This window comes from Carassius gibelio, chromosome B2 (genome assembly GCF_023724105.1).
Source record: "Carassius gibelio isolate Cgi1373 ecotype wild population from Czech Republic chromosome B2, carGib1.2-hapl.c, whole genome shotgun sequence".
In the NCBI taxonomy this organism is placed as follows: Eukaryota; Metazoa; Chordata; class Actinopteri; order Cypriniformes; family Cyprinidae; genus Carassius; species Carassius gibelio.
In genome coordinates this window covers 5971318-5990361 of record NC_068397.1, presented here as the reverse complement: position 1 = coordinate 5990361, position 19044 = coordinate 5971318, and the positions used below count along the sequence as shown (strand labels likewise).

The following is a 19044-nucleotide window of genomic DNA, read 5'->3' as shown; positions in this document are numbered from 1 at the left end:
GTGTGTGTGTGTGTGTATATATATATATATATATATATATATATATATATATATATATATATATATATATATTAGTTTTACAGATTAGTGTATATATATATATATATATATATATATATATATATATATATATATTATACAAATATGTAAAAAAAAATACAGTAAAAGCAGTAATATTGGAAATATTATTCTAGTTGAAAATAATATATTTTAAAAATGTAGTTTATTCCTGTGATATTAAAGCTGAATTTTCAGAATTATTATTCCAGTCTTCAGTTGCACATGATCTTTCAGAAATCAGTCTAATATGCTGATTTGGTGCTCAGTTATTCATTCTTATTGTTAATTTTGCAAACAGTTTTTGCTGCTAAGTATTTTTCTTAAATTTCGCTATCGTCACTTTAAAACATTTGAATGCATCTTTGCTGAATAAAATAATTCTTTATATATATTTTTCAATGTTGATTAAAAAAATCATTTTTAAAATATATATATATATATTTTTTAATATTTACAATATCTTTATTAATATCACTATTGTTACTTTTTTTTTCTTTTCTTTTTTATCAAATAGATGTAGCCTTTATGAACATAAGAAACATTTCAAAAATGTAAAAGTTTAGTCGAGTGGGATGTTACTGGAGACGCTCTTGGCTTGCTTTCTGCAGTGTCGGATCAGCAGTACAGCAGCGGTCAACAGCGACACTGACCCTACAGCCGGCAGGATGACCACAGGCAGGTCTGGCTTTCTCCAGAAGTCATGTTGTGCTGCTGGATAAAAAAAAAAAAACAAGATTCGAGAAACATAAATCTAACTGGAATATTCCATCCTCACAGCTATAAATTCAATATAGACACAGCAAAAGGGTTTTGTAGATGTTTTTGTTGTTGTTGTTGTTGTTGTTCATGTATTATTTATTTGCTAAAAAGCCACTGCTTCTTTGACTGCACATTTTTTGCACTAAAACTTTCTTAATGTCTGCTGTTTACAAAACTGCACATTGGACTAAGTTTTGTCATAGGCTACTGCTAACTTCTCACTATACATTTTCAGTAGAACACTGAATTCAAGAAATATGGTAAGCTGTTTTAACAAAATGTTCCCAGCGATACTCGTTTAAGTTAAGGTAGGCTATAGAAATTGAACCAGGAACTGCGGGACCCTAACAGATTTCTTGCGACGTGGGATTACATTTCTAATTAAAATGCTGCAATGGTCTGTAATTCTGGTGTAAGTTGAGCGGGAGCGTGCGGTCTGACAATATATCCGCCTGGAACTGCTTTTGTGCACAACAGTGAGTGCAAGCTACATTTGAGTGATTATTACATTTTGAATATGGATATTATTCCTACAAAAACACATTGATTTGCTACAGGAGGCCTTTAGGCCTTTTCATTCCCAGGAGCCGTGTGAGACCCTTTATTTTTATTTTTATCGATGCACACTTTGTATTTATTTTCTTTTGTCTGAAAGAAGAAAGACAAATACACCTATGACTTGAGGGTGAGTAATTTATGTACTAATGGACTTCCATTTTGGGGTGAACTAACCCTTTAATGTTGGGTTTTGCCGTGTAGCGCCGCACCGTATCTAGTGTATAACATAGTCACTGATTATAATGGGTTTTACTGAATTTTGACGCTTGAGTCAGGTGTAGGCATGTTGTTTAAAGGTGCTGTATGTAGGATTGACGCTGAGTGGTTGAACTAGGTATTGCAGTCCAAATTCAAAATACTGGAGATTTTCACCCGGCCTCTCAGACTTGATGCACAGGCAGGTTGCCAGATTGACAACACCAACAGGAATGAGCTCACTTGACAATGAATTAAATTACATAAACTTTGTTTTCCACCAATTGGCAATGTGGGATCCCGAAATACATTTGGGTAAACTGCCAGTGGGCTGGTTTCACAAACCAAAACAGAGACCGACATTCATTCATTTTCATTTTCTATAGCATAGTTTTTCAGATAAACAAGCATGATAACTTAGTATGATAGATATTTCTTAAATATCTGCAAACATATTATGGAATTGTTATGCTTAAATAAAGTCATATACCTACATACAGCACCTTTAACGTTGGTGGGGGGTGCAGATTTTTTAATAGGTTTTAAGGGGGACGCGACAAAAAAAGTTTGAGAACCACTGCACTAATGTAAAAGTAGCTCAATTCCATAGTAATACCATGCACTTGGCAACACTGAAAATCGAGCTAAAAGTAAAACGGAGATAAAGATAAATTAAACCAACATATTACTATTTAAATCGAAGCAAACGTGAATGGAAAAATGACAAAATTCTAATAAAAACTGAAAATATAAAAACAACACTAATTCATAATATTAATACAAACTGTATTAGTGTATAAATGGTATTAAAATAATAGGTCATGGGTGTCACTAGGCCATGTTTCGGCCGTGGGGGGCTACATATATAGAAGTCAACATTTGAAGTGGATGAAAACCTTTCATCAAAGTTTTTCGAAAAACAAAACAATACCCGCTCTTGTCTTAGGACAACTCTGATTTAACTTTTTTATCCACTTCAAAAGTTGATTACTGTAGCCTATATACCTTCATGAGCCCCCTTAAAATGAAAATCCTAGAATTGCCCCTGATACAGGAATAACATTTCCTACTCATGATCTCCAGAATTTTATAAACTCACCTTGGACTGTAATGTTGATTGTGCTTCTCTCAATGCCGAAGTCATTTTTTGCTTCACAGATGTAAATCCCTGCATCAGTTATTTGGATTGATGAGATGTTTAAAAGCACAGTTGATTTCTTCGGATCTCCTGTCACATTGCTCTGGGACTGTCTGTACAGTTTCAGTTCTGCTGGGCCACCGTCTAAAGAACAGAATATGCTTATGCTCTCTCCTTCTTTGGGCTCTTCTCTATAGCTTAACTGGATTTTGGGGATGTTTGGAGGACCTGTATTTAAAAAAAATCAATAAATAATTTAAAGATCATGGCCAGGTTTAAAATGATTAGACAATGCAGCTGATTTCATCATGAGTTAATTTACCCACCTACAACAGTGACATTTACACTCATTTGCTGGCTTCCCGCGTCATTGCTTACTTTACAAAAATAGCAGCCTGCCTGAGACCAGGTAGCATTATTTATTGTCAGCTTGTTGTTCTTGAGTTCAGGCTCAGTCTCCCCTAGTTTCCACCAAGAGATCGTTGGTTTGGGGTTTCCGTCTGCATGACATGTTATCTCTAAACGTTCGCCAAGCTTTACCGAGGTATCATTACTGGAAACTGTTATAGTCCCTGGACCATCTGGGAATAAAATGTAGAATTTTCATTGATGACACATGAAACGTTATTTAAAGGGGTCATGAACTGAGAAACCAGATTTCCTTGACATGTAAGACATATTTTGACACATATGAGGTCATTGTACTAAGGTGACCAGACGTGCCACTTCCCCGGGACATGCTCTGCACAGGATTTCTAAATTGCCTAAAATAACCAGTTGTTGGTTGTTTTTGCTGTGCCGATTGATTGCTGACAGTAAAGTACCATGAGAGCAGACAGCTCAATTTATGCATTTAGCAGACACTTTTAGCCAAAGCAACTAACAGTGCATTCAGGCTAAACAATTTGTATTTTTTATTACCAGTATATGCGTTTCCTTGGGAATCAAACCCACAACCTTTTGCGCTGCTAACATAATGCTCTATCACTAAGCCATAGTACTGCTCCATGCTTCCGAATCATTCTCAGCAGTACTTTGATGTCATAGAACAAGCGATCTATGCAGCGCAAACAACCTACACAAGGTTATTTTAGGCAATTTAGAAATCCTGTGCAGAACATGTCCCTGGGAAGTGGCATGTCTGGACACCTTACTGTACTATAAAAACATCCTGTAAGTTTCAGAACTCAAAAACTTTCTTTGTTTTTATGTAAAAATGGCTTATAATGAAGCCAGTCTACTAATACGGCAGATTGAGTCATGGTTTACTGCTCCACAGAAGAAGATCAATGCCTGCTTCTACATCGCTGCCTGTTTAGCCTCTCCCACCAATTCATGCATGTACGGTAGTGTAAATAACATGAGAGGAGAGGTCTATGCAGAACCCTGCATTCGCCGGAATGATAAATGATAAAAGCACACCTGTTGTAATTCCATCAGAGCTGGTGCAAGTGAAAATGGCAAACGAACAGCCAAAAGAAAAACGGCAGTATTATTATTGTCATAAAGTGGGTCACATAACTGCCGACCATTTAGTGTTGTAATGTAAACAACTTCTTCTTTTTCTGTTCTTCACAGCAGAAACATGTTGATGTATCTCTAAGGATATCAGAGAAATTTATGACTTTATATGCTCTGATACCTTACCCTTTGCTGATCAGTCATATTTGGGATCAAGTATATTAACTCAGGGCATTAGTATGGATGTTGCCACAGTACCTTGGCATTGCATACATTTCCAGTTTACCTACATAAGAAGATGTTTATCATTTGTCTCCGGCATAGGAAAGGAATGATGAGATTGTATTGAATGTTCTGTTCATAAAGACTCTGGAGTTATGAATGTTCGTGTCCCTTTGATCGAGCCGTGGCCGGCAGGGAAGCCGCTCACCAGCTCTCAGACCTACATCAGGGAACCTCTTCGGTCACGGATTACTCCATTCAGTTCCGCACCCAGTTGTTGGCCGTCAAATTAGCTTTAGAGGAGTGGCATCACTGGCTGGAAGGCTCAGGGGCACCTTTTATTGTTTGGACCGATCAAAAGAATTTAGAATACATTAGAACTGCCAAAAGACTCAATTCCAGGCAGGCTCGGTGGGCACTTTTTTTCGGTCGCTTTGATTTTACTTTATCGTACCGCCCGGGTTCCAAAAATGTCAAACCCGATTCTTTATCACATCTTTTTGATCCCTCCGCCCGCCTTGTGACTCCCAAGTGTATTTTACCTGAGAAATTAGTGGTCTCAGCACTCGTATGGGAGGTCGAGTCGAAGGTTAAGACGGCCTTACAAGGGGTAATGCCTCCGCCCCCGGTTGTCCACCAAACCGTTTATTTGTACCAGAGGAGTTAAGGTCCGAAGTTGTCTAGTGGGGTCACTGCTCTAACGTGGCTTGTCATCCAGGGATAAGTCGAACTAATGGGTTGGTTAAACTACAATTCTGGTGGCCATGTATGGCTCGCGACGTCCGCAATTTTGCTTTGGCTTGCTCAGTTTGCGCCAGTGGTAAGTCATCTAACCGACCTCCTAATGGGCTCCTTCAACCGCTGTTTGTTCCTTCGAGACCCTGGTCCCACATCGCACTAGATTTTGTTACCGCCCTCCCACCCTCTAAAGGCATGATGGTCGTTTTGACCGTAGTGAACCGGTTCTCGAAGGCGGCACAATTCATTCCCTTGCCCAAATTACTGATAGCCAAGGAGACAGCGGTCACTGTCCTAGATCACGTCTTTCGGCTTCATGGCCTCCCAGTAGACATGGTGTCTGACAGGGGATCTCAATTTATATCCAAATTTTGGAAAGAGTTTTGTAAATTGCTAGGAGCATCAGTTAGCTTCTCTTCGGGTTATCATCCCCAAAGTAACGGACAGTCTGAGCGAGCCAACCAAGATTTAGAGAGGATGTTGCGATGTTTGGTCTCCAAGAATCCTTCTTTCTGGAGTCAAAAGCTCTCTATGGTGGAGTACGCTCACAATTCGTTACCAGTGTCAGCTACGGGCCTTTCTCCATTCCAGTGCAGTTTAGGTCCCCAGCCACCAGTTTTTCCCGGTCTGGAATCTGAAGTCGTGGTCCCCTCCGCTCACGCATTTGTCCAGAGGTGCCACCGCACCTGGACCAGAGCCCGCGAGACTCTGCTCCGGATGAGGGAGCGCACTAAGGCCAAGGCCAAGGCCAATCGCCATTGGTCAAAGCCTCCCATTTACGTTGTGGGTCAAAAGGTGTGGCTTTCTACCAGTAACATTCCCCTGCGTTCCGTATCTAATAAATTAGCTCCCAAATTTATTGGCCCGTTTACTATCACTAGATCATTGGTCCGGTGACAGTCTGCCTCAAACTACCTCCAGCGTACAGGAGGATACACCCCGCCTTTCATGTGTCAAATATTAAACCCGTGTTTTATGCACGTATTAATCCGCCTACTCCAGTTCCCCCGCCGCCGCGTCTCGTAGATGGGGAACCGACTTATTCGGTTAATCGTATTCTGGACTTGAGACGGAGGGGACGAGGATTCCAGTACCTGGTGGACTGGGAAGGTTACGGTCCGGAGGAGAGGAGTTGGGTACCTGCTAGGGACATATTGGATCACTCCCTTATTGATGATTACAATGAGCAGGTAGGTCATTCTGTTCTTGGGGGGAGGGGGGGGGGGGTACTGTCACAGTTGGTAAACCGTGATCTCTGGGTTTTGCACTTTGTGGTGAAGTCTGTGTGTTTCGCGTCTGCACTGATTAGTTTGTGGGCGTCTCAGTTAATTGTCATCAGCAGCAGCTGTCACTCATTACACACTCCCTATATATTGGCTTGTGTCACGTCTTGTGTTTGTGAGAACGTTGTTTCATGTCTGATCTCTGTCTCTTGCTTCTGTGTTGTTTGCGTTGGATGTCCGTGTCTCCTCCTTCGCCCAGTCGTCACACCTTGCACACCACTGCTCTTGCTCAAAGATACATTTTTATATGGACATTTAGGGGTTACCAAAATGTATAACCATGTTTTGCACCATTTTTATTTATTTTTTGGCCTGGACTTAAAATGTAGCAAATTATTGCCATACAAGTCTTATCTGTCAATATATATGGGGAATCTGAATGAGGTCATTTCCTCACCTCTGCTAATTCCAATTCCTGCATTGGGTGAACTGATTGAGCATGTGATTGTCGATTGCATGGGACCTCTAGATTCAATTTGTTAATCAGTTTATTCTTGTTATTATATGTACCACCACTCGTTATCCAGAAGCTAAATTAATTGTGGGGGAAACAAGTGAGACTGATTATGTACTTAGTACACCGGACAGGAAACTTCAGAAACATATTTGTCATATCAACATGTTGAAAACCTATTCCAGAGATTATGTGCTGGCAGAACTTAAGACTGCAGGGCTTGCTAAAACAGTTAAAAACTGGACAGAAGCCAGCACATATAGACCTGTAGTTAGTGCACCAACATATAGCACAACTGTGCTCGCTAAGACCCCCATCCCATCCGTTTCCCATCTCGAGGACCTTTGCTGATCCCTCTCTCCACCCAATGCTTTCCTGCGTGCATAAAAGCCCATAAATATAAAAACAATAGCTTATTACTTCTAAATTATATATTTTTTTCAAGTAAAAATCTTGATAACTTGATAAGTGATTTTGATAACATTATAAGTGGACCTCAGAGAACAGTAAAAAAAAATAAAAAAAAAAGTCAGTTCATGACCCCTATAATTCTTGCAAATTGTCTAAAGGAATATTCTGGGGTCAATACTAGTTAAGCTCAATCGACAAATCTTGTGCCATAATGTTGATTACTACTGAAATAGTTTCAAAAAATGAATCAGTCTGGGTCACACTGAGTTAGTAGTGTTTGGGGTGTTAACATTTTTTTTAAATATGAAAGTTAAAATTATTTAAATGTGAAAAATCATTTAATAGCTTTTTCTGTGTAAAGTTGAAGCTTATATTAAAATGTTGCTACTGTGACAATGTAATGCCTAAAACGATTTGGAAGAAAAGGATCATCTTTAAGGCTGCGATAGGTTTTACAAGAAGAATTAATGAAATCTCAGAAATTTGAAATCTTGAAATGAATGTTTTTCATGCAAAAATTGGCCGTATTTACTTCCATTGTAATTGCCTCACCATAATCTTTATTTTTGTGGCAACATTATGCCATAAATGCTGTGTGTTTAGTTTAAAAGGTTAGTTCACATAAAAATGAAATTATGCCATCATGTACACACCCTCAAATTGTTTTAAACCCATTTGAGTTTTTTTCTTCTTTTATGTTCAACAAGTAAAGAATTTTGAAACCAGTTGAGGATGGGTAAATGATGATAGAATTTTTGGGTGACATATTACATTAACGGGTATTGAATGCAGAATATTCCTTTAATAAAAGTTTGAGTGTATTACCAAACAACTTACATTCTCCAGTTGTTGTTCTCTCCTGATTTATGGAATCGAGTTTCAGTGTTGCCTTGCAACTAATATTCTTGCCCAGATCATCGACAGAAGGTGTGTAACTGAACACGGAGGAATAGCTCTGAACATGGTCTGAAGTTGGATCATCAGGTTCTTTCTCATGGAGGATCTTATCTCCACGAAGCCACTGAATCTTAAAGCTTTTCAAAGGGTAAATGTTGTGGACTGTGCAGCTAAGCTTCTGTTTTTGGTTTGCTATCAAACTCTTTATTTTGGGCAAGATGGGATCTTCTGGAAAAGCTGCAGAAAACACACTTCATCATAACAGCATCCAAATCATTTACACAATAAATAATGGTTATGGTAATGGTTTACTTTTTTTACACTCTGTTTAGATCATCATAGAAGTAAACCAAATTAATAATAATAACAATAATAGCCTAAATATAATTACATAGAGACAGTGTTATTGTTAGTTTTAAGGCAACATAATCATTAATGTATTTACGAAACAACATCGTCGGTTTGCCAACATTTTGCCAACATGATCATATATTCCTTAGCTTTATGGATATTATTAGCCTAAATAAGCAGGTGAAATACACAATTACTATAACTGTGAGACTTTATGTAAGCTTTATGTTCAAACTTAATTTGAACTTGTTAAACTAATGAATGTGTTTTCTTAAAGGGGTCATATGATTTTTTTAAAGATCATTATTTTGTGTATTTGGTATAACAGAATATGTTGAAATAGTTTAATGTTAAAAAACACAATATTTTTGAAATACAGTAGATCATTGTTGGTCCTCTATGCCACGTCCCTCTCAAGCACGTCATTTTCTACAAAGTCCCTCCCTCTGATGAGCAGTTTGCTCTGATTGGCCAACTGACCCAGTGCATAGTGATTGGCTGAACACCGAAAGCACTTGTCGGAAATGTAATACCCCTCTCCCTAATCACAAGCTTCATCTTTCAAAATAAATGTAAAGACAGGTAATAATGTCCTTAGTTTTATCATCAGTTCAAGCCTGAAAGAGGAACAGAGTGTCGTGACAGACACAGTGATGAAGCTCGTATGTGTTTGCAGAACACAAGCCACAGAGGGTAAAGACAGCTGACTCCACTGTGTGACCATCTCTCTCTCTCTTTCTCTCTCACACACACATGTGCAAAACTCCGCATTTGAACATTCAATAGCAAATACTTAAACTAATAACAAAACATACTTCCAGTAGCTGATTCAGAAGCACCAGATTGTCGTATCAATGTCAGAATGACCTCCTCTCCAAGGTTCACGAAACGGTCGTCCATAAAATGCATTACTGTTCTGTTGTAAGTAATCTTAAAGATTCCTAACTGGATCTACTTTCTGAAGGCCAAATAAAGTGCTTTTACTTTCGTCTATACACACACAGCATCTCTCTGACATGAATGCTTCAACACTAACTGCGGTTACTGAAACCACGTCTTCTTTCTTTGCATATACATTCGGGTGGTATTATGAAAATATTACCACATAGTGACGTAGACATGTGGGGGTGTGTTTAAATAATCTGTTTTAGGGGGGCATAGCAGAGTCTTAATTTTGAAAAAGAATATCTCTGATTTGAGACTTTAGTCTTTGCAACTTTACAGATCTTCACTATGCACCAAGCAGTACCGCCACTCCCTATAGTATCAACTCCCAGGGGGGCACACTCCCAGTTGTGAAAAACACAGAAAAAAAACATGCATCATTCGCCCATCGCGAACGCTCACTCCTAATGTTTGCGGATTGATGGAAGACATCTATGCCCGGTTAAAAGAAAACAGCAATCTGACGCAGGGGAAAGAAAATGAAAAAAACAGACATAAAGTTCGCTTGAAGATGGACGTTCAATATTCGCAAATTTAGGGACCATTTGTATATGCGATATGTTTATACACTTTTCTAAAGTAATTAGCATTTGAGGAGAATTACTTACAGTCATAAAAACAACTGTAATTGTTCATCTAGGTGTCAACTACTAATGCACACATTTTACATTTTTAATATGTATTGAAGTAAATTGTAAATCATTTAGGTAAAAACGAAGCCTGTGCATTACTTTCATGCACATTCCTATCAATGTTTTTTAAATTTATTTCTATTTTTTGGCTGTTGAAGTTAAATACGAGTTTTAATGTCGGAAATAATTTCACAACCACCAAAGCATAAAAACACATGTAGACATCACAATCCTTACATAAATTAACCATGGTCTCATCACAGTAAAAGTAATTAATTTGAATCATTGAGACTATAATTGTAATTTGTAAATAATACAATTTATTCATTTATTTATTAATTTTTTATTTTATTTTATTAAAGTTCGATTTTGACCCCTATAGTAGGTGCTTTTTGTTGTTGTGTTTTTTCTTTTTTTTTTCATAATATTTGAGGAGGGCACAACAATTACAATCCTACTTAGGGCACCTATTTGACCAGCAGCGGCCCTGGCACCAAGAGCTTGTAACACTCCAAAATTGCATCATATCATTATGATATCAGATCATTATTATTATTATTTTTTTTTTCATTTTAAAATTCTCTTGCTCTATCATTTACGTCCCAGCTAAAATATGACTCTCTTTCTTCAGGAGAACATGGAGATTTTAGAAAAATAATCCAGATTTTTAGATTTTTTAAGATTTTCTAATCCATATAAAGCAAGAGTATGTTCCCCTCAAAATGGACTATATGCACTGAGCGTTCTTTACCACTTATGCATAAAGATAAGCAAGCTCATAAACAGCCATTTCTTCAGCTGTGTAGTGAAATTGACTTTTAAAGATTTACTTTTCATGAAGCTGATATAAAAAATGTGCCTCCTGGTGTCCTGCTGGGGAACAAAGACTTTAAAGATGAATTACATTACCAATTACTATGTCTTGCTTTTGGATTTATTAGACAATGTGTATTATAAGAAACTTTAGTCATTTACTGTACTGAAGTATGAAATGCAAGTGCAGAAAAGTCAAAAAGTATAATGTTGTTTTTATAAAATAAGCCCAGACAAATAACAACCTAGAAGAGTTATTTAAATACTTCACTTGTTAACAACAATTAAAATAAGACCTAATTATTAATTATATATAAATTAAAGAATGCATTACATTGAAACCTGGAAAAAACTTGAGATTTTTTTGAGTTGATCTGAATGAAAATGCAAAATCATTCATTGTCAGTTTGTGCAGCTTTTGGAGCGGCACAAATAGCAGTTTCCCCCGGCAAAGGTTTTAGACAAAGCAGCAGTGCGCTTTATCAGGCATGATGAAATGGAAATGAAACTGATCGGAACGATCACCGCAGATTAGCAACATGCAAAGGAGGGGGTTAGAAAAATAAATCATTGAGTGAATTGTCTGGGAGTCGTTGAGCTAATAAGGAAAAAAATAAATGTATATTATAAGACAATTAAATCATTTTTTGACCTTGCATGCATGTCAACATGTTGTTGTGGACTCCCAAATCCAAAATATGAACCCTTCCCTACCATAATAGAGGCACTTTCATTTAAAAACAATTTTTTTTATCTTTGCCTTTAAAAGCTGCTAAATTTATTCAGCCAACACAAGACTTGTCGCTGCAGTAGGTTTATTACTCTGAATTCACTCTGCATCACTTATGCAAAGCTCTATTATGACATTGGTTTGTCTGATGTTTTGTTTCATCCATCACTACAGTTATCACTGTCAATCATAGCAATTACAATTTAGTAGATTCACTCGCTGAATAATTTACACTCGTGTTTGTCAATCCTGAAATGGTATATGTGGACATTTGGTCTTCTTTGACAAACAAGACAAATCGAGCAAAGGGTGCTGCCCTCCCCTTAAAGCGCAACTTTCGGGGGTCCACTGTATAGAGCAATACTCTAATGGAATTAGTGGGCTAAAGTCAATCACACCTCAATGTTTTCTGTTATAATTGCAATAGTTAAGTAACTGGATTCTCTTAAGTGTGTTTTTCAAATGTTCTAATGAAGGATTTGTAAAAATTTTGAAATATAATTTTCTCTTTCCCTTATATTGTTATAAGTTATAATTGTATTATAATTATAATATAATTGCGATCGAAGTGGGTCTCGCCCAGGGAGTAATTCAATGTAGTACCGCCACTGGAAAGTCATACACTTGTGCTCAATTACTCTTGCTAAATACGAACAGAGAATGCTGTAAAAATAAATTGCATTGTTTATCCATTTTATCTTTTATTGAAGAATCTAACGTTTAACTGAAGTAATATATATATACACAGGTGCATCTCAATAAATTAGAATGTTGTGGAAAAGTTCATTTATTTCAGTAATTCAACTCAAAACACGTGTACTAAACTTTCCAGTGAGGAAGTTGGTTGGTACTCCTTTGTTTCACTCCTAAGCTTAAGGCTGTGGGTTTGAGTCTTGGGCCGGCAGTACCACGAGTGAGATGCCCTTGAACAAGTCACAGAACCCCCCAGCATAAATGGTTTAATTGTGATGATTTTGTTTCACATTTAACAAAAACCCACCAATTCACCATCTCAACAAATTAGGATATATAATAAAACCAATAATATTAATAATAATAATAATAAAAATTATTGTATTGCTGGCCTTTTGGAAAGTATGTTCATTTACTGTACATGTACTCAATACTTGTTAGGGGCTTTACTTTTGCTTTAATTACTGCCTCAGTTTGGCGTGACATGGAGGTGATCAGTTTGTGGCACTGCTGAGGTGATATGGAAGCACAGGTTTCTTTGACAGTGGCCTTCAGCTCATCTGCATTGTTTGGTCTCTTGTGTCTCATCTTCCTCTTGATAATCGCCCATAGATTCTCTGTGGGGTTCAGGTCTGGTGAGTTTGCTGGCCATTCAAGCACATCAACACCATGGTCATTTAACCATCTTTTAGTGCTTTTGGCAGTGTGTGCAGGTGACAAATCCTGCTGGAAAATGAAATCAGCATCTTCAAAAAGCTGGTCAGCAGAAGGAAGCATGAAGTGCTCCAGAATTTCTTGGTAAACAGGTGCAGTGACTTTGGTTTTCAAAAAACACAATGGACCAACACCAGCAGATGACATTGCACCCCAAATCATCACAGACTGTGCAAACTTAACACTGGGCTTCAAGCACTTTGGGCTATGAGCTTCTCCACTTTCCTCCAGACTCTAGGACCATGGTTTCCAGATGAAATACAAAACTTGCTCTCATCTGAAAAGAGGACTTTGGACCACTGAGCAACAGTCCAGTTCTTCTTCTCCTTAGCCCAGGTTAGACGCCTCTGACGTTGTCTGTGGTTCAGTAAATTCCTTGACATGTCTGTGTGGCTCTTGATGCCTTGACCCCAGCCTCAGTCCATTCCTTGTGAAGTTCACTCATATTCTTTAATCGATTTTGCTTGACAATCCTCATAAGGCTGCAGTTCTCTCTGTTGGTTGTGCATCTTTTTCTTCCACACTTTTTCCTTCCACTCAACTTTCTGTTAACATGCTTGGATACAGCACTCTGTGAACAGCCAGCTTCTTTGGCAATGAATGTTTGTGGCTCACCCTACTTGTGAAGGGTGTCAATGATTGTCTTCTGGACAACTGTCAGATCAGCAGTCTTTCTCATGATTGTGTAGCCTAGTGAACCAAACTGAGAGACCATTTTGAAGGCTCAGGAAACCTTTGCAGGTGTTTTGAGTTGATTAACTGATCGGCATGTCACCATGTTCTAATTTGTTAAGATTGAGAATTGGTGGGTTTTTGTTAAATGTGAGCCAAAAATCATCACAATTAAAAGAACCAAAGACATAAACTGCTTTAGTCTGTGTGCACTGAAATTATCTAATTCACGAGTTTCACAATTTTAATTGAATTACTAATTTTACATTCTAATTTATTAAGATGCCCCCATATATATATATATATATCTATATATCTATATATATATATATATATATATATATATATATATATATATATATATATACAGTATTGTTCAAAATAATAGCAGTACAATGTGACTAACCAGAATAATCAAGGTTTTTAGTATATTTTTTATTGCTACGTGGCAAACAAGTTACCAGTAGGTTCAGTAGATTGTCAGAAAACAAACAAGACCCAGCATTCATGATATGCACGCTCTTAAGGCTGTGCAATTGGGCAATTAGTTGAAAGGGGTGTGTTCAAAAAAATAGCAGTGTCTACCTTTGACTGTACAAACTCAAAACTATTTTGTACAAACATTTTTTTTTTCTGGGATTTAGCAATCCTGTGAATCACTAAACTAATATTTAGTTGTATGACCACAGTTTTTTAAAACTGCTTGACATCTGTGTGGCATGGAGTCAACCAACTTGTGGCACCTCTCAGCTGTTATTCCACTCCATGATTCTTTAACAACATTCCACAATTCATTCACATTTCTTGGTTTTGCTTCAGAAACAGCATTTTTGATATCACCCCACAAGTTCTCAATTGGATTAAGGTCTGGAGATTGGGCTGGCCACTCCATAACATTAATTTTGTTGGTTTGGAACCAAGACTTTGCCCGTTTACTAGTGTGTTTTGGGTCATTGTCTTGTTGAAACAACCATTTCAAGGGCATGTCCTCTTCAGCATAGGGCAACATGACCTCTTCAAGTATTTTAACATATGCAAACTGATCCATGATCCCTGGTATGCGATAAATAGGCCCAACACCATAGTAGGAGAAACATGCCCATATCATGATGCTTGCACCTCCATGCTTCACTGTCTTCACTGTGTACTGTGGCTTGAATTCAGAGTTTGGGGGTCGTCTCACAAACTGCCTGTGGCTCTTGGACCCAAAAAGAACAATTTTACTCTCATCAGTCCACAAAATGTTCCTCCATTTCTCTTTAGGCCAGTTGATGTGTTCTTTGGCAAATTGTAACCTCTTCTGCACATGCCTTTTTTTTAACAGAGGGACTTTGCGGGGGATTCTTGAAAATAGATTAGCTTCACACAGACGTCTTCTAACTGTCACAGTACTTACAGGTAACTCCAGACTGTCTTTGATCATCCTGGAGGTGATCATTGGCTGAGCCTTTGCCATTCTGGTTATTTTTCTATCCATTTTGATGGTTGTCTTCCGTTTTCTTCCACGTCTCTCTGGTTTTGCTCTCCATTTTAAGGCATTGGAGATCATTTTAGCTGAACAGCCTATCATTTTTTGCACCTCTTTATAGGTTTTCCCCTCTCTAATCAACTTTTTAATCAAAGTACGCTGTTCTTCTGAACAATGTCTTGAACGACCCATTTTCCTCAGCTTTCAAATGCATGTTCAACAAGTGTTGGCTTCATCCTTAAATAGGGGCCACCTGATTCACACCTGTTTCTTCACAAAATTGATGACCTCAGTGATTGAATGCCACACTGCTATTTTTTTGAACACACCCCTTTCAACTAATTCAACTAATTGCCCAATTGCACAGCCTTAAGAGCGTGCATATCATGAATGCTGGGTCTCATTTGTTTTCTGAGAATCTACTGAACCTTCTGGTAACTTGTTTGCCACGTAGCAATAAAAAAAATATACGAAAAACCTTGATTATTCTGGTTAGTCACATTGTACTGCTATTATTTTGAACAATACTGTATATATATATATATTCTCTAATACACAATGACTACAATTATTTGGAGCACTTTTCTATGGAAGCTCGTTTTCCGCCACTGAATAACAAAATAAAAGCTTATTGCGACTTTTTTTTCTCACAATTCCACCATTTTTCTTAGAATTGCAATACCTCGCAATCCTGACATAAGAACACGCAATTTCAAAAAAAGTCTGAATTGTGAGTTTATATCTTGCAGTTCTAGCTGTATTTCTCACAATTATGACTTTTTAACTCACAAGTATCATGCAATTCTGAGTTTGTATCACACAATTATAAGAAAAAAAGTTGCAATTACCCTTTTTTATTCAATGGTGGAAATGGGCTTCCATACTTTTCATACTCTTCAAACTGGCTAAAGCGCATTTGTTTCCATCTATAAGCCTGCACTACCAGTCAAAAGTTTTTGAACAGTAAGATTTAAACAATTTTTTAAATTATCTTATGCTTACCAAGCATGCATTTATTTGATACAAATTACAGTAAAAACAGTACAATTCTGAAAATTTTTTATTATTTAAAATAACTGCTTTGTATTTGAATACATTTTAAAATGTAATTTATTCCTGTGATCAAAGCTGAATGTTCAGCACCATTGCAGGATCATGATCCAGAAATGATCACGAAATCAATCTAATATGCCGATTTGCTGATTATTACAGTTGAGTACTGTGACGAGTGGGGCGGGGCGAGGGATGTGGGAACACGAGTGAGGCCGGTGGAGTGATTGGGAAGTCAGCGACACCTGCGACCCACCGCCGGTCTCGAGTCCCACAGAGGAGAAGGAAGGATATAAAACTGGAACGACGACAGTGAAGGACAAGAGAGGACCAGGCCTGGGCTTTATTTTATGTTTTGGTTTTCATTTGTGAGAATCAGTCGTCTGTGAGGGGCTGGTGCGCTGTTTTGTGTTTATATTGAATTATTAAAGTTTCAGTTGATTGTCCGCTGGTTCCCGCCTCCTTCTTCCTGATGATTATGAAGGTTTTATTATTACAAGTAAATGTTTTTCAGGATCCTTTGATGAGTAGAAAGATCCAAAGTTCAGCATTCATCTGTAATGAAAAGCTTTTGTAACATTCTATTCATCAAAGAAACCTAAAAAAATTCTGCTGTTTTCAACATAATAATAAATGATATTTGAGCAGCAAATCATAAACATTAATTTATGTGTGCCATATTCTTTTCAAAAATATTATATTGTTTTATATGAGGTGTCATAGACTTGGCAAATTCATTTTTCATAAGTTTGTATGCACAGACATCTGTTCTGGGCATTCTTGGTAGTTTTTACAAATATTTTTTTAATAGTGTTCATATCGATATTCTAATTATATTGTATCAACTAAAATTAAGACTATAATTAAATACCCTCCATAAGTATTGGAACAGTAAAGACAAAATCGCTCTGTTTGCTGTGGAGTCAAGAAATCTGTAAATATGATTAAAAGATGAATACAAGACAAAACTACAGAATGTCACATTTTAGTATTGGCTGATTCAACACAAAGATGTTTTACTAGCTAAGGAGATCAGCACTTTTAGAGTTTCATCTCCCTATCTGACGTGAGCATAAGTAATGGAACAGTTTCCTCACAGATCTTTCTAAGTGTTCGGCTATGTCCTGTTGCATTAATTCTTCAGATATTAAAATCAGGGAATGTGTCTTATCAGTTATATCCATAGCTTCTGCATTCTGAGTCTTGCTTTTGATGATGACACACACAAAGACGAGGGATGAAGACGAGGAAGCTGACTCTGAAAGAAAAGCAAGCAATGTGGATGCTAAAATAAAAGAAGAAGTCAATTAGAACTATAGGACAAACAAAGGGCATGGAGAAATCAAGAGTTTGGAAACTACTTCTGCTTCTGCCATGGCTGTCCCAGATATCCCATATAACCTTATAGAAAATGAGTGGGGTGAACTGAAGAAGCACCAACATGGATCTGGAAATCTGAAGGGTCTGGAGTGATTCTGTTTAAAGGAATAGTCTCTTGTCAGATGTTGTTATCTTGGCCAAAAGGAGGTTGCAAAAGGCATTGAATAAAAGGGTATGATTAATTGTGGCCAATGTGTATTAGAGAATTTTTTTATAAATTATAATTATTAATTAATTATTATTTCATAATGAGACCCCGACCCACCCACTTTAAATTCCTATTACCCAATGAAAGATCAGATTTTTGTTAATAATAATAAAAAAAAATACAAATTATATATATATATATATATATATATATATATATATATATATATATATATATATATATATATATATATATATATATATATATATCAAAAGGATTAACTATTTATTTCACAGATTGCTTTGATAATAATTTACCAAGGGTATGATTCATTTAAAACACAACTGTCCATCTGGGAAAGCAATGTGGACAGGGAAATTATGAAAGAATTTTAATTTTTGGGTGGAGTATTCCTTTACAGTAATCATGTGTCATTACACTCAAAAAGTGAATCCACTGGTATAAAACTGCTATTTATAAGGACAGCAATCGTTAACTCGTAACTGAAAAATAATTAATTGAATATTACTTAAAAGCAACACAGGTAACAGGTAGATAAAAAAACAAAAAAACAAATACATTATTGGAATATTTATCTACCAATCAGCATAGTCAGTTCAGGAGTAGGTTAGTGGATAAATAAATGCTGTTTAAAAGTACTTATTAATGTTTAAACTATGGCCTGCTTTATCCATAAATTAATAACCGTCTAATTAGTAGTTAGGAGTACAGCTGAAATATTACTCACAGAACATATTTATCTTTGTCGTTTTCTGTAGTTGCTTTCCCGGACAAGTAGCTTTGCACACAACTGTATCACTGTGTTTGAAAGAGATGTTCCTGATCAGCAGGCGGGAAACATTCTTCTCAGATACAGACTCTCCACCGAGAAATTTATCCAGTGCTGCTTCCCAGATGAAGGTCACATTATCCTTACAATTGGTCGCTTCACAGGTCAGCTCCAGATCCTTACCAACATGAATCACTGGATTTAACGGAGTTAAATTCAGTTTAAAATTGTCTTCTCCTGTGAAAAAAAAAAAAAAGTGTACTGTCAAAATAATGAAATGGAAGGTTCAAATCGATTAAACGGCTGTCTGAGGTCTTCTTACCTGTTATTACACTAAGAATATTAATCCACAGCGCAAAGCTGATGCATTTCACTCCACACATTTTGCCTCTGTTCTGTTTCACTCATTCAACATGCGACTTGAGAAATAAGACGATAATGTTTTTGGATATTCCCACCTTGGCTGTATTCCAACCAAGATA

The 19044-nt window shown here is 37.0% G+C and overlaps 1 protein-coding gene across 1 annotated transcript; it reads right to left on the bottom strand.

The window, feature by feature from the left end:
• Window positions 1-166: 166 nt before the first annotated feature.
• vcam1a (vascular cell adhesion molecule 1a) lies at window positions 167-19031 on the bottom strand. Its single transcript, XM_052548351.1, has 6 exons — window positions 18885-19031; window positions 18521-18799; window positions 8117-8413; window positions 3037-3291; window positions 2672-2938; window positions 167-771 (listed from the first exon to the last, which is right to left on the bottom strand). The coding sequence occupies exons 1-6, from the start codon at window positions 18943-18945 to the stop codon at window positions 620-622; spliced, it is 1311 nt and encodes a 436-aa protein (XP_052404311.1). The 5' UTR covers window positions 18946-19031; the 3' UTR covers window positions 167-619.
• Window positions 19032-19044: the final 13 nt, after the last annotated feature.

Coding starts and splice junctions, on each gene's coding strand:
- vcam1a (XM_052548351.1), bottom strand. CDS start 18,945: ATGTGTGGAGTGAAATGCATCAGCTTTGCGCTGTGGATTAATATTCTT. Junction 8,414..18,520: donor GACAAAGATAAATATGTTCT/GTGAGTAATATT, acceptor TGTTTTCTGCAG/CTTTTCCAGAAGATCCCATC. Junction 2,939..3,036: donor TGTAAATGTCACTGTTGTAG/GTGGGTAAATTA, acceptor TTTTAAATACAG/GTCCTCCAAACATCCCCAAA.